Here is a 16,250-nt window from a genome sequence, read left to right as displayed (position 1 = left end):
CATTCCCCACCCCCATCACCTTAGGGAACTGAAATTCAAGGTTTAGGGGGTGGGTGGGTTGAGGGTAAGCCAAAAGTGAAGGAAGCTTATGCCCCATCCCCTTCTTGTAACTCAGGGAAGAAACTGTCTTGCAAGGCTGCTTTAACGCAATGTAAGCAGCCACAGCAGAAGAAAATGTAGCATACTGTGGTTAGGTGAAGAGGACTGCCAGGCCTCCTTTAGCTGGTGAGTGGCTTCTGAGAAATCCCAAAGTTACTTCACACTCCAGGTAGCTGGATTGAGAGCCAGTGAACCTGTCAATGGGAAAGATGTGTTGAGGGGCAAGCTGATACCCACACTGTAGCTGACAGCCACACTAGCTGACACTGATTGAGCCAGGTCTCGGGTATAAATGAGATTAAGGAGTCTAGATGTCTCCGGCACCACTTAGAGGCAGACCAGCTGGGGTAGATCCCTGGACTCTGGGCCAAGAGAGCACACCTGAGTCTACAGCCTCCATGAGCTCTAACAGCAGCATCTGGCCAGTGTCTGGGGTCCACACCTATAAGGAACCTTGTCTTGGAGACCTGAGAATCTCTACCTTACTACAGTGAAGTTCTGTAACCTCACCCATATCCATACCCACAGCTGCCATCTTGGTAGAAGCAGCAGGGAGAAAATTGAAAAACTGAGCATTTACCTGAACAAGACTATAAACCAGAAGGGACTGTGCTACCATATAATGCAAGTTAAAGTCAAGTGTGGGGGCTTGAAAAGCAAGGTTAAAACAGTTACAGAAAATTTTAAAGCTACATTTTCTTGGCACAGGTTAAATTTAGTGTGCTATAAATTACTGTTCCTGCCACAGCAAGATAGTCTTTGAAGATATATTTCCTGCATTTAAATTTAAATTTTGTATTCTTCATTCACAGTGGAACATAGCTTTTAAGTCCAATGATTATCTGAGGTTTAGATTGCCTGCAGTTGGCATGCCTGATGCCATCGTGGTCTCAATTACTTGATCACTAGAAGTGAAATTTTCATTTTTTCATCTCATTGTTATAAGGACAAAATGAAATAGTAACACAATTTCACAATAACTGCATTATAGACTTGATGGTTAATACTAAACTGAAAGGCTGTCAGGCATCACTGCCATGTAGTCTTCAAAATTCTCATTCATTTGCAGACAATTTGCTGTGAATTTGGTATAGACAAGGTGGTTTGAGGGTATCTGCAATAATGTTTGACGGTTTGGGTTTTATATAAAAATGAGATGCATGTCAAATTTTATATGATCTATAAGTATGGAGCTAGATTGTTTTGAAAGTTCACCTTTCTCTCTTTCCATTGAAAATAGTTGGTATTTTCTGCCAGAGGGATTAAGGAAAATTGTTCTCTGAATGTCTCATTTTTCATTTTGATAAACTATATTTTACTTTTTGAACATTTTATTAATTACCTAATCTATAATATGAACATAGGGTAGTAAATTTATATTAGTCCTGGAACTATGAGGTAAATTATTTTTAAGTGATTCATCTTGAATTACCCACTTACATACAGTAAGATGTACCCATTTTTAGTGTATAGTTCTGTGTAAACTAGCCCTCTTAGTTCCTTCTTTGGCATTATCAGCCATCGTCCCTTCAGGCTGATACTCTCTATAATAGTTATAATGGAGCATATTAAACTACTTACAAAGGATTTCTGGATATGTGGGTTTGTTTGCATTTATCAATTAAGTGGTCCAAGACTTTAATTTGGTTTTGTTCTCACATTTGTGGCACTCAAATGTCAGCCATCTAGGTGGCCCCAAGTCTCATAGCCTTACTAGATACCTTGACTTATTATTATTATTATTATTTGAGACAGAGTCTCACTCTGTTGCTCAGGCTGGAGCACAGTTGCAGAGTCTCGGCTCACTGCAGCCTCAACCTTCCTGGCCCAAAAGATCCTCCTACCTCAGCCTCCTGAGTAGCTGGGACTGTAGGTGTGCACCACCACACCCAGCTAATCTGTTGTAGTGTGTGTGTAGAGACAGGGTTTTACCATGTTGCCCAGGCTAGTATCGAACTCCTGGGCTCAAGCGATTTGCCCGCCTCGGCCTCCCAGAGTGCTGGGATTATAGGCATGAGCCACCATACCCTTCCGAAACTTTCTAAAGCATAGAAAAACAGATCTAATATGTCTCCTAGGGAATCTGTCCTTAAAAAAAACCGAAATGTGGCCAGGCGCGGTGGCTTATGCCTGTAATCCCAGCACTTCGGGAGGCCCAGGCGGGTGGATCACAAGGTTAGGAGTTTGAGACCAGCCTGGCTAACATGGTGAAACCCTGTCTCTACTAAAAATACAAAATTAGCTGGGCATGGTGGTGTGTGCCTGTAATCCCAGCTACTCGGGAGGCGGAGGCAGGAGAATTGCTTGAACCTGGGAGGTGGAGGTTGCAGTGAGCCGAGATTGTGCCATTGCACTCCAGCCTGGGCGATAGAGCGAGACTCTATCTCAAAAAAAAAAAAAAAAACAAGAAAAAGAAAAAAACCTGAAATGTATATATTTGTATTCTGTGTTCTTGGCTGGTTGGTTTTTCCTTATATACCAAGGAATGTCTTTTTCTTTTTAAAATTGTGGCAGGAAAAAGTGCTTCTGTGTTAGGCTGTGGTAGAATTAGTAACTGATATCCAAAGAGAAGAATGAGCCAGGCCAGCAGGATATATGTTTTACATTGGCGACACAATACAGTAAGACATTTGCACTAGCTCTTGTCCTTTTTTGCTGAGCACATTTTGGACCAGTTATACATTAATTTCTTAACTACAAGCTTGCAGTCTAGTGGTAGAGTCAGACCTTGATCAAGTGATCATGTAAATCTGTAAAGGTGGAACTTTAATGCAAGTTATAAAGAAGAGGCTCTTGCTGAGAGAACACCACAGGGCCTTCAGATCTCGTCAAGGAGCTGTGGGAAGGCTCCTCTGAGGAAGTGAGGATTGATTGAGCCAGGATCTGGGGGATGAGAGAGGATTGAGTGAGCAAGGGAGGGCAAAGCTTGCACGAACAAAGGGAATAGACCCTAAGGCAGTAGAGAACGTGGCAAGGAGAGACGTGACTCAGCAAGCAAGGGAGACCTAGGGAGAGGAGGCGGCAGAGCTACCTGGCCTGCTATGTGGAGCAGCTGCGACAGAGTCGTCAGGTCAGTGGAGTTTGGGAGAATTTTAAGGGGAATGGTGGAGTTCGAAATCAGATTTCCTTTCCCAAGGAAGAACCTAGTTGCTGAGGGGATGAACATTATCAGAAGGGCCGTGGCAGTACTCATGGTGAAAGTGCCAAAGGCTTGACCAGGGGTAGGAGGAGCATTCAGGTACAGGACAGTGGACCCATTTGAAAACAATGTAGGAGGCAAAACCCAACAGCACTTAGTGATAGACTGGATGGATTTGGATTTGGTGGTGCAGACAGGGGAGATGTCAGCAGTGATCCCAAATTTCTGGCTAGTGTTCACTGAGATATATGGGACAGGAGACAGGCCCAGGTTTTGTAGGGGAAGATGCGGGAATGGTTAGGCGTTCTGTCTGAATATTTTACACTCATACATTCTCATTTTACATCTCAATAAAAGATGCATGGAGGGCAGATCCAGCCCAGAGATGGTAGAAGAGATTTTATGTCTTACTGGAAATAATGAGAAAACAGAGTTGTTGTGTTGGAAATTTATCACTGACTTGGCTTGGAGGCAGTTTTTTGTGGTTTTTTTTTGGAGGCAGAGTCTCACTCTGTCTGCCCAGCCAGGCTGGAGTGTGGTAGCGTGATCTCGGCTCACTGCAACCTACGCCTCCTGGATTCAAGCGATTCTCATGTGTCAGCCTCCCAAGTAGCTGGGACTACGGGCGTGTGCTACCATGCCGGGCTAATTTTTTTGTATTTTTAGTAGAGATGGGGTTTCACCATGTTGGCCAGGCTGTTGTCGAACTCCTGACCTCAAGTGATCCGCCCGGAAGGCAGTCATTTTATATGCAAAGTCTCTTTGTGAGATCCCACTTCTCACATCTTCCTTTTTTGCTACCTGCTGTCTCATGTTCTTGAAAAAGTATTAGTATTTTCATAAGACTATCCTCTTTTTAGAGACTGTACATGAAGTAAATACATGGTTTTTCTTGTAATGCTTTCTAAATTATAAGTTTTCTTAAAGTACTCTTAGTGTACCATTTAATTCTAATTATGAGCAGGTTAGAGTTTACATCAGTGTTTCCTGTAATAATAACTCCATCATGTGAACCTTAATAGGCAGTTTTGCCATGTATTGGTACAGACTTGGTAGGACTCCACTAAATTGTTTTTGGCCAAATGTAAAACATTCCTGAAATTTTTACAAAAAAAAGGAAATGTGTTTTCAGTATACCTTTTGGTATATTTCACTGTCTTTTTTTTTTTTTTTTTCCCTGAGACGGAGTCTCACTCTATTGCCCAGGCTGGAGTACAGTGGCGTGATCTCAGCTCACTGCAACCTCTGCCTCCCAGGTTCAATTGATTCTCCTGCCTCCGCCTCCCAAGTATCTGGGATTACAGACCCACACCATCACGCCGGGCTAATTTTTGTATTTTTAGTAGAGATGAGGTTTTGCCATGTTGGCCAGGCTAGTCTCGAACTCCTGACCTCAGGTGATCTGTCCGCTTCGGCCTCCCAAAGTTCTGGGATTAAGGCGTGAGCCACTGTGCCCGGCCATTTCATGGTATAATATTTTAATAGAACCATATTACAAAAGTTATAAAAGTAATCATTGTTTTATAAAATGAGTGTAGACATTTTAGTGCTGTGATAATTTTAATAATTTTTGGAGAATGGATCTTTTAATCTTCTCTTTTTCAATTAAAATTTTCTTTCATAGCATATTAATTTTTCAGTAAAGCTTTACCTGATCTCCTCAACAAGTGATCATTCTCAAAATTTTTTTTTTATTATACTTTAAGTTCTGGGGTACATGTGCAGAACATGTAGGTTTGTTAGATAGGTATACACATACCATGGCATTCTCACATTTTTAAGGGGGAATGTTTATAGGGAAATACCACAAAATGGTTAAAATGAATAAACTCAAGCAGAGTTTCTTACCCTTAGCACTGTCGACATTTGGGGCTGGGACTGTTGTAGGGACTGTCCCGTGCATTGTGGGATGTTTAGCAGCACTCTTGGTCTTTACTCATTCGATCCCAGTAGTGCCCCCAGCCTATGTGACAACCAAAAGTGTCCCCAGATGTCTTGGGGGGAGCATGGTCACCCCCCAAGGGAGAACCCTTTAACTAGATTTAGATTTTAATCTCAGATACAGATTGTATTTTTTTAAGTGGTTGAAAAAAGGTACATGCAATAACATATGCTAGTTGCATGATTTTTAGTGCACAAAGCAATACAATTTATGGGCAAATTCATTTGTAGTGATAAAAATGTGTGGGAATGATACATATCAGCTTCAGGATAGAAATTACCTCTGGGTAGAGGGAATGGGAATGAATGAACTTTTATTTTTTGGCATTTTACGTTTCAAAAGGCAAGAGATCCATAGCAAATAAGCCAAAATATTATCAACTGTTAAATCTGAAGGGGATATACATTTTTTTCTGTATATTTGCATGATCTTTTTTGAACTCCTGTGGCATATCATATAACATTTGTTATACTTTTTAGCTTTTGTCATGCATTTTTTATTACATACCAGGTTGTAAACTTCTATGTATATAAGACAGCTTCATTTACTCACTCATGTCAAACACAGGATACAAAAGAAAACCTTACATAAAGCAGAGGTCCAATAAACATTTGTTAGTTGACTGATTGAAATGCTTTTTTTCTTTGGTATAGATTTTTTGTGTGTGAGATTTGGTCTGAAGTACTAAAACTTAGCAGTAAATCTAACTTTTAGTATTGACAAACTATGGTAGTTTTCAAATAATAAATAATATAAGTCAAGATCTCTAAGGAATTTCCTGGAGAAATCTAGGTTTTATCACTGAATAAATATCATGGATGGTATTTTATATTTCTATAGTACTTGGCAAATGCATGTTAGCTCTGATATAATTTACCTGCTATAGAATGTATCCTGTGCTTGAATTTCCTCCCATTTTATAATTTTACTTATAATGTAAAGATAAATACTTTTGGACTAAGTTATTTTAGAAGGTTTACACAGTAAAAAAGATAAAGATGGAAGTAATGAAATATTTGCCTGTTCTTTTAAGTGTATAAATATTATAACATATTATTAGAAAACTATTTAGAAATGTTCATTGGTACTAACATTTCTCCTCGGTGATGTGTGTTTGTGTGTTTCAGAATCATTTTCTATAACAAAATTTATATACATGGCTTGCAAAGGCAGTATAGCATGATTATGGTTGAGAAATGGCATTCAGAATCAGTCTTCCTGGGTTTAAAATCTCAGCTCTGCTACGTCTTAGCTGTGTGATCATGGGACAAATTATGGAACTTCATTAAAACTCAGTATCCTCATCTGTAAAATGAGCATAAGATCCTCCTCAGAATGATGAATTGAGAATTAAGTGAGATAATCCACGGGAAGCACTTAGCATGGGGCTGGGCACAAAAGTACTTAAAAATAATAACTTAAAATGAAGCTTACTTTTTCAGGGACCATACTGGTCTATAAAGTAGTAGTTTCCCAGCCTGGCCAACACGGCGAAACCCCGTCTCTACTAAAAATACAGAAATTAGCCGGGTGTGGTGGCGTGTGCCTGTAATCCCAACTACTCAGAAGACTGAGGCAGGAGAATCGCTTGAATCTGGGAGGTGGAGGTTGAAGTGAGCTGAGACCACGCCACTGCACTCCAGCCTGGGAAACAGAGCAAGACTCTGTCTCAAAAAAAAAAGTACTAATTTCACTTGATCTTAGCCAAAAGGCTGAGAAACAATAAAGTAGTAGTTTCTATGTTTGTAGGGTTTTACTTATGCCCAGGGAGCAGACAGGATATTTGCAAATAAAACGTGAACAGAAATATTTACAATACTTTAGTTATCAAGTTACATTCCCTGCTATTTGGATGATGAAATAAAGAATTTCTCCCAAGAAAACACTTCCTCAGAGAATAATTAGAAAACGAATTGTAGACTACAGACAGCCCTCCATATCAGCAGGTTCCACATTGATGAATTCAACCATCTGAGGATCGAAAATATTCAGAAAAACAAACAAAAATTTAAAAATACAACAATAAAAATACATATAAAAATAACACAGTATTACAACTATTTATTTGCATGGCATTTACATTGTACTAGGTAGTGTAAGTAATCAAAAGATAATTTAAAGTATATAGGAGAATGTGCATAGGTTATATGCAAATACTATGCCATTTTATGTCAGGGATGAGCATCCATGGATTTTGGTATCCTCAGGGATCCTGGAACCAGTGGCCCCCTCTATATCATTGTAGATACCGAGGAATAACTGTTATAACCTTTTGAAATGGCGTAATCCGTGAATAGGAGAATAAAAGAGTATTTTATTCTGTTCTGTTTCATGATACCTGTTGGATATTTTAACTTAGCAAAAGATTTGAAAAATAAGGCTCCTGCTACTTCCTTATACAGTGTATGATCAGTTTAAAGAATTCACTGTTCCAGAGCATAATTAAGTTATATAACTGCATTTTAAAATAACTTAGTAAATTGTATGGCTGTTAATACCAGTTAGTTGCTTTGCCAGAATCTTAAGTAAGGGACAATTAATACTGCTAATAAAACAATGACCCAAAACTTTAGACAATCAGCAACGCAAGTGAGTTGATGGTTATAAGTCTCTCTGTCTAGTATGAGTCTCTAGTGATTGAGGCTTGATTTTTATGGGGTAGAGATCTTGAGAATATTGAAGGAACTATAGGCTCTCCAGATATTTCTATTTGTTAGTACTCATAACATTTATTTTTTATTCTCTTTCTGATTTTTTTTTTTTCCAGCTGGGGAAATTTATTCTGGGAAATGTGAAATGCCTTGATATGGTTTGTTTACTCATGGAGACGGTAGTACAATCCAGGAACCTTTATCTAAAGTTACCTAGTCTTTCTGTTTGTGTTCCAAAATACATAATACAATTCCAATTTTAAGGTAGAATTAAGGGTGAGGCATAGAATTATCATTCATAGATTACTGATATATTTGATAACGTTCTTAGTTTATTGCTTAAGATGTCAGCTTTTAAATACCTCATATTTTAAATAAAGACACTGAAACAAGTAGCAAACTATGCCTATCTTGCTAACTACAGCTGGTGACATTCTGTTGCAGACGTTGTGGGGGCAATGGTATGCTTTTATGAATAAATTAAATTCAAAACAAGTTTTTCAGAGTTATTTTTTGTATGTTTTTCTCTTTGTCTACACCTTTATTATATATAGCATCTCAGGGTGGTGGTAGAATAAGTAATAAAGCTTGGCGTGTTACTTCCTACCTCTCCATTAAATACCCATGAAGTTTTACAAATTAATAAACTAAACATCGAAGATTGCTAGCAAAGTCCAGGGAGAATTAATTTTATTAGCAGTACTGGGTTGAAAGCATACTCTTGAACATCATGCTGTTTATCCTACTTTATGAACCCAAATCAGGCCAGATATCCAAAGGGAGTAGGAAATGCCTTGGACCCATGCTCACAGGAACTGAAAAATAAGCAACCATCTCACTGAGGTTAACCATAATCTGACACCGCTGGAGCTGGAGTTCTCAGCCCCCTACTAGCCTGCATTAGCATCTGCATTTCCAGATCTTTGCAGAGACCAAAATGTCCTAAATATAGTAAGGGAAGAAGCAAGGAAGGATTGGAAAAGGCATGTACTATCCTAGGATTCAGAGTCCCCCGTGGCAAAGTGTGGTGAAGGTAGAGGGAAGAGAGGCTGTGCTTAGAAATGTGGTCTCCAGAATGCCATGAGGTAAACAGCTAATGGCTTGTGCTCTTCTTATTCAGAGAACCCTGCCCAGGCAGTTTAACCTCAGACCAGCCAACCCCAATGGGAAGGATATGTGCTAGTGAGCCAGGTTCTAAAATCGGGCTCAGGGTGCATCAGTTCATATTTGAAGTTCAAGTTGAGGCCAAATGCCAGTCCTGGTGGATCTCTTTCCATCTTAGTAAGAATGAGTTTTAAAGGGTGGAGCAGAGAAAACACTATGAAAAGATAGGGGAAGATAAAACATTGCTGTGAAGATTTAGAAGCAACACATGGTTCTGAAAATGACTTTTTCTAACAAACCAATAAAGTTAAGACATCTGCTTAGTCTCCCAAAAGAAAGCTAGGAAGATAAGACCTCTACAGAGAGTGAATAAGCTAAACAAGGCAAAAAATGCAGAAGTTGGCTGAGATAAAGACAAGTGAAAGAAGCCTTAAATGGATAAAACAAAATTGTGTAGCACTTTTGAACTCATTAATGTTCATTTACTAAATATTTATCAAACACCCACTATGTGCCTGCTATTCTAGGTGCTGATGATGCAATCATGAACGTTGCATACTAAGTACAAAAACTTAGTACAAAACATACTAAACAATTATGAAAGATCCAACCTAAAAGTTGTAAGGTTTGTGGTGGAAAATAATAGAAAAATAGGAGTAGAAACAACATATAAGGTTGCTATAAGGAGACTTTTCTAATTTCATTGATTTCCAGGTATTATTGATTCAAAAAATACACATACACACACTCACACACACTCCTCTAGATATATTCCGAATAATTTAAAATTTTTATTTCAAGGAAAAGGAAAAGTTCTAACAGTATTTAGGGAGAAAAAAGAAGTGATCTATATTGGAACAAAATCCAAATAGGCCTCATACTTCTTTTCTGCTACAAATACCAGAGACTGTCAGGTCATTGTTCCCCATTTGATGCCTTATGTGACAGTATTATAATTTCTTTATGTTAGAAAATGGCAGTCCTTCTTTTTAGACCCTTAATTTCCTTCTTCTTGGAAAAATATCTTAGTATATAGATTTTGTTACAAGAAGACACTTTATTCCTACCTGCATTAAGTTGCTTTAATAAGCATATAGACTCTGGTGTCTGTGATGTGAATGGCATTTTCCAGGGCTTTATGGTGCACTTAAGCTTCCAGTGACTCTGAAGAATAAAAGGTTGCCTTCCCAAGAATTCCGTGCCTATCAAGTTGCCATGTATATGTGAAGATGTTCAAAAATGCAAAGACTTGGAAAATAAGACACTTTGTCAGAAAATCTTTCAAAGATGTACTCTGGCTGAGCAAAACATGAATGCAAATCAATCACTCAAATATGTATAAACCATACAAGAAAAGGACTGGTGGTAAACAGTGAAGCAAACTGAATATGTAAAAAAAAATAAAATATTATAGCTCATGTATCTATAATTACAAATTAAATTCAACAGTCAAACCCTGCTCTCAAAAATAAATATATTTCACAAAATGGTATAAGAAGAATCAGTGTCGATAACCTCAGATTAATTTAAAACAGTTGAAGGTCACAATACTTTAAACACTGGTTCTGGCGTAAGAACAGATCAGTAGCCTATACTAGACTAGGCTAGAGTCCACTAGAAAGCTCTGAAAGCACATCTAGTATCTATATGTAAGGATGCTAAGATGTAACAACTAAAAATATCTGGTAAAGGGTATTGGGAAAATTGGTTTAGTGTTTAGAAATTATATTAAATCTGGATTCCCTCACCATGTCATATATTAAAATAAATTACAAGTGAATAAAGATTTAAGGAAAGAAATAATTAAAATATCAAGATACATAAATGCAGATGAATATTAACCATGCTCAGGCTAAGTAAGGACTTTGAGCACAAAAGTAATGGACATAATTACAAATGCCTGTATCAGTAAACTTGACTTTGTAATAATTTATATTCAACAACAACAAAACTCTAGCGAGCACAACAACCTGGGGAAAAGATTTGTAACAGAATTTGGCAATAAGTTATCATCCATGAATCAGCAAGAAAATATTAACCCTGGAGGACCGGATTTCACTTATTAGAAGAAAACTTCTCTAATCTCATTGAATGCCAGAGAAGTTTTTTTTTTAATGATTTTATTTTGTTTTGGCAATGGGTGTAGAGTGAATATTCTCATACACTGCTGAAGGGAACTGTGACATGACGGTTTTTTTGGATGTCAGTTTATCAGTATATATTGGGAACCTTTAACATTCATACCCTTTGAACCAATTATATCACTTATAGAATTTACTCTGTGGAAATACAGATGCAGATGTTGAAGTATGTTCATTAATAGACTTGTTAAATAGCCATCCATGAAAAATGGTGGTTTTAAAAATGACAGCTTTGAAATGTTGCTTATATAATATCAAGTGAAATAAAAACAACATACAATAAGATATCCAGTATTACTACTACCATTTGAGAAAAATTTACTAGAAGAAAATATACCAAAATATTAGCAAGAGTTAATTTTGTAAATGTCTTCTCTATATCCTTTTTGTACCCTTTATATTCTTTTTGTATTTTCTGTAATGAGTTTATATTATTTTTATAAGCAGTTTGAATACATGTGAAATGTTAAATTCTTTCCAGCATCTTCTCTTAATTGCATGTGTTTTTCACTAAACACTGAATTGGTTTAATGTAGAAAACTTCATCTGTTCGACTTCATTCTTTAAGTAAATACATAAACCATATTGGGGGAGGCGGAGAGAGTGAGTTTTGAGGAGAGAGGATTTTCGTGGTATTCTTGAAAGGATAAATAAAAGAATAAAAATTTTATTTGACCCCCATTAGCCGTCGCTTTATACAGTAAATTGTATTTATGAGATGCCAGAGAAAAATAACTAATGAATTTATTCAAGGTGGTATAAATGTGCCAGTTACAAATTTAAATTTGTAGTCACATCAGTGGACCGTTTTGAACTGAGTAAAATCTTTTATAAAATCAGACAAAATTTTAATGCCTAGGATGCAATGAAAGAAATGTATGTGGGAGTCTTTCAGTTAGAGTGGAATATAAGATGGAACACTACCTGGAACAATATTCATTTGAGATATGTGCAGTTTTTCTCTATTCCTGGAGGCTACACCTTTGTGCTGTGAGAAAAGCAAGAGGAGGTTCCTGATAGGGTCTGGTCTTTCAGTTATGCTGTAGGTAGATTGCTAGCTAGAGCCATTAGAAAAGGAGCTGCATAAGAACATGGTATCAATGTATTATGGGAGAGTAGCGTATATAAAAGAGTCACCTTTGTACTACGTGGGATAATATTCTAGCTGATCATCTTCTGCATTACTTAAAATTGGCAGTTCTTCCTTCCCAATAATAAAATACCTGGAAGAAGGAGTTTCTTTAAGTCAGAAGATGCATTAATGTACAAATAAATTGTACCCTATACGTACAAGTAAGTTGTCTGTACCCTACAATCCTATTCCTTCATTAAAAACAAAAACACAGTACCTTTAAGTGTCTTTTTCCTCCATAATTTATAGCACTTGCCTGGTATTGTGTTTAATTTTAAAGTCTTTGTTTTGATGCAGGGATGTTTTATTAAATATTAAAAGATTTGATCTGAAAGTGTCCCCACTTAGAGTAAAAAAGAACAGGCCTGAGTCATTCAGAAGGCTTTCATATGACATGCTGGCTTTGAAGAATTTATATTAATTATTTTGCCAAAAGCTTTTTTATTGCTTTTATATACCAGAATTGGATACAAGTTATTTAGTTTAGTGGTACTTAGTTCTTAGCATTTCCATTTCCTTTCCGGCCCTTATTTTCTTTCCTCCCAACCAAAAACAACAAAAAAGATTTTCATATTTTCTTTTAAGGCAGAATTCTGTTATCTCTTCTGTTGAGAAGAGAGAAATAAGGGCAGGACGAAGGTGATGATTGGTATTTGGTGATGGAATGTTTATCTCACTTTGGATTTGCAATGACCATCAATAGGGACGAGCTGGAGAAAATTAGATATGCTTGTTAGCATTCTGCTACCAGCAACTACTGTGTATTGGAGAGGCCCTTTCTTGGTCTTGGAAGGCCAATTAAAATGTGTCTCTGGACTTCAGAGGGCAGTACAGATGAGAGTCTGCCACTCATCCTGGCACTTTTGAGTATCCTCAAGACATTGACACTAATGATTTATGAGTTAAGCATATTCCGTCACCATGTCTGCTCTTTGCTCCACACCCTCTCCCTTTCTTCCTTTCCTTCCTTGACAATGTTTGTGGGGTGATAAGAAAGAGAATTTTGGAACCAAGAAATGAGGGGTGGCGGGGGAGAGGAAGATGATGTATTTTTGACACTCTGGCTTCTTGCTACTCTGTCCCAGAATATACCCCCAGGCAATTGGAATCCCCAGTCGGAAAAACACTGGAGAATGACTTTCCTTCTGCTTTCTTTTCCCTTGCAGGAAACACATGAAATTGTGGCAATCAAGAAATTCAAGGACAGTGAAGGTAGATATATATATATGTATATATATCTGTATATATGTATTTTTCCTTCTGTATAAAGTTTTTATAAATAGAGTGTGGAAGAAGTGGGATCTAGCTGGTCAGACACTGTCTATTCCTGATATTTTGAAGTCACAGTCTCAAAGTGAATATAGCTTATTTCTTATGCTTTACTTTCAAACATTTAGTTCCTTTTATGTGGATCTTTTCAAATCTCACGATATTAGAAAATTCATCTTTTTATTTTAAGGTTGCAGTCAGCTTTGGAAATCTTGCTCCAAAGGCTGGTTAGAAGAAATGTTGTTTACGCTGTTTCTAAATATTATTAAAATTTAAAAACTGGCTTCAAGTAAATACTCCTGGGGGTCCACACAAATAGCAAGTACTATGTGAAAGATTTCAGTATTGGTTACTGTCATCTCCAGCTCCTAGTCAGAATTAGAAATACAAGGATATATTGAGGGATTGATTTTATATTTAGAATAATGCATTGGGAGAATAAAAGCTTTTTAAGAAGAAATACTATGCTTAGGGGCCTTCATCATATCCGGACCATTTCAGACAGAGTTGTAAAATTACCCCATGCTGGGCAAGAAAGTTTAAAATAATGCATTTCAGTAGTTCATTAGTTTTAAACTCTAGACTGTTGGCCATCCAAAGATAGCCAAATAGAGAAACTCTTGACAAAAATAGGTGTGGCCTTTAAGGTGCTCTAGACAACATTTTTTTTCAGACTTTTTGGACTGAGACCCACACTAGAAATATATTTCATATCCTAACCCAGTGTCCGCACATATATGTAACACTATATGTAAATGAAGCAAAAATGTCACGAACTTCTTTATTATATGAATGCGAAGCTCTCTACTTTCTGTTCTCTCCTGTTCATATAAATACCTATTGTAACATCAAGTAGATTGACTTCACCACTAATAAGTCAGAGCCTGCTATTTGAAAAACTATGGTCTAGGTGTAAGAAGTATCAACACAGCATCAATCTTGATATCTAATCAGAAGTATGGAAATAGCAGTCATAACTTATCTTCATCAGCACACATCCCCTAAGTGATGTAAGACACCAGCCTCTATATTTATGAACAGTTTCATCACCCTCACCTCAGAGACTTAGCAAACATTAAATAACAAAAAGGGACTTGCTCCAGGATAGATGCAGTAGTATTTGATGTAATCCATCTCTGATGTGCTAGTTATATGAAACATGCATATCAGCTGGGAACTTTAGCAGTCATTGTATGGGCAGGCATAAAGGGAAGGTAAAAAGGGGAAGGTAAAAAAGAACTTTTTGCTTGTTCTGGGGAGACAAAAAAATCTTGCTTCAAATGGGATATTTGTGGTCTAGCAGGAAGCAGTAGCCCCAGGCCATCCCACTGTGATACCATTGGAAATGAGCTCTTTGAGCAGTGACTTTGGGTCAACAGGTGGCTGAGAGACAAATGGTGATTTCCTAAAAAGAGTGGTTGCAACAGTAGATCAGAGCACAATCTTCGCATGCATGTAAAGGCTTCTGGCTGTGCATTCATCTTTCAGGGCATATTGGCAAGCATCAGTTACCACCAAAAATAATAACTGTCATCAGATTTTGTAAAAAGTACAATCTAGGCCATGTGTGCCATCTTTTTCTGTTTCTGAGACAGGGTCTCACACTGTCACTCAGGCTGGAGTGCAGTGGCGCGATCTTGGCTCACTGCAACCTCTACTCCCCAGGCTCAAGTGATTGTACAGCCACAACCTCCTGAGTAGCTGGGATTACAGGTGTGCGCCGCCACGCCCAGCTAATTTTTTTGTATTTTATTTGTAGAGACAGGGTTTTGCCATGTTGCCCAGGCCGGTCTCCAACTGCTGAGCTCAAAGTGATCCGCCCGCCTTGACCTCCCAAAGTGCTGGGATTACAGGCATGAGCCACCTTGTCCAGCCCCATTACTTTCTTTTTAAGTGAATACCATGTTCTTTATAATCTCTATCTTGTGCATACCAATTCTTAGCTTCAATTATATATTTTTACCTGTGTTATGATAGCTTTAGAGTAGAAATCTAGTGTATCCATTGAAATTCATTGAGCACTGAGTGAAGTGCTGTAAGAGTTGAGGTGTGGATACTTTCAAGAAGCATATGACCTATTAGGAGAATTAAGACCTGCAAATAAATAACAGTAAAACACAGTAGAGAACAGTTATTGCCTGAATGGAGACATGGAACTTGGATCATTTTGAGGTGAGAGAAACTGTTTCTAGACATGATATTGGGAATGCATGAATAGTCTAGACATGGAAAGCATTTGATCTGCCCTTATTTTATTAAACCAACAAAACATTAGTCTGGTCTGCCCTCATCTCTGCTAGACCATTATCACTCACCATCCCTCAAAGGCATGCAGTCTTATCACCCATCCCACCTTGTCAATGACCACCTACACATACTTCTAGAGGGATACTTCCAAAACATTTCTGTGCTAGAACCCAAAGATAAATCCTATTATTCATAAACTTTTTCATTCCAGTCTGGCCCACTTACCTGCTGTTTACATTTCTCCCAGGGAGGTACTAGTGCTCTCTTTTTTCTGTCTTTACCCTTTTTCTCTGGCTGGAGTAGTGTCTTGCTTAATGGAAAGAAAGGATACATGTTCGGTAAACAACTCTTTTGGAGTATGAAGTGTATATAGATAGTCTCATTCAGGTAAGGATGTCTATTCAACCCCTGTGTAAACCATTTAATTCTCAATCAGTTTATTATCTTAAATTTTAGCCAATTATAATAAAAAACAGAGTGTCATGATAATATTGCCCTCATTGTCATGTAGCTCTCATTAATCCCC

The 16,250-nt window shown here is 37.7% G+C and overlaps 1 protein-coding gene across 6 annotated transcripts in view; it reads left to right on the top strand.

Annotated features, from left to right (window-relative positions):
• The window catches only part of LOC105478188 (cyclin dependent kinase like 5), a 227,586-nt gene that overhangs the window by 123,750 nt on the left and 87,586 nt on the right, over nucleotides 1-16,250 (top strand). For all 6 annotated transcript variants that reach the window (XM_011735263.3, XM_011735264.3, XM_011735260.3 and 3 more), the window contains one exon: nucleotides 13,375-13,420. In XM_011735263.3, the coding sequence (XP_011733565.2) occupies nucleotides 13,375-13,420 (46 nt within the window). The remainder of the gene's footprint in view (nucleotides 1-13,374; nucleotides 13,421-16,250) is intronic.

This window comes from Macaca nemestrina, chromosome X (genome assembly GCF_043159975.1).
Source record: "Macaca nemestrina isolate mMacNem1 chromosome X, mMacNem.hap1, whole genome shotgun sequence".
Lineage (NCBI taxonomy): Eukaryota > Metazoa > Chordata > Mammalia > Primates > Cercopithecidae > Macaca > Macaca nemestrina.
This window is presented reverse-complemented; position numbering and strand designations above follow the sequence as displayed.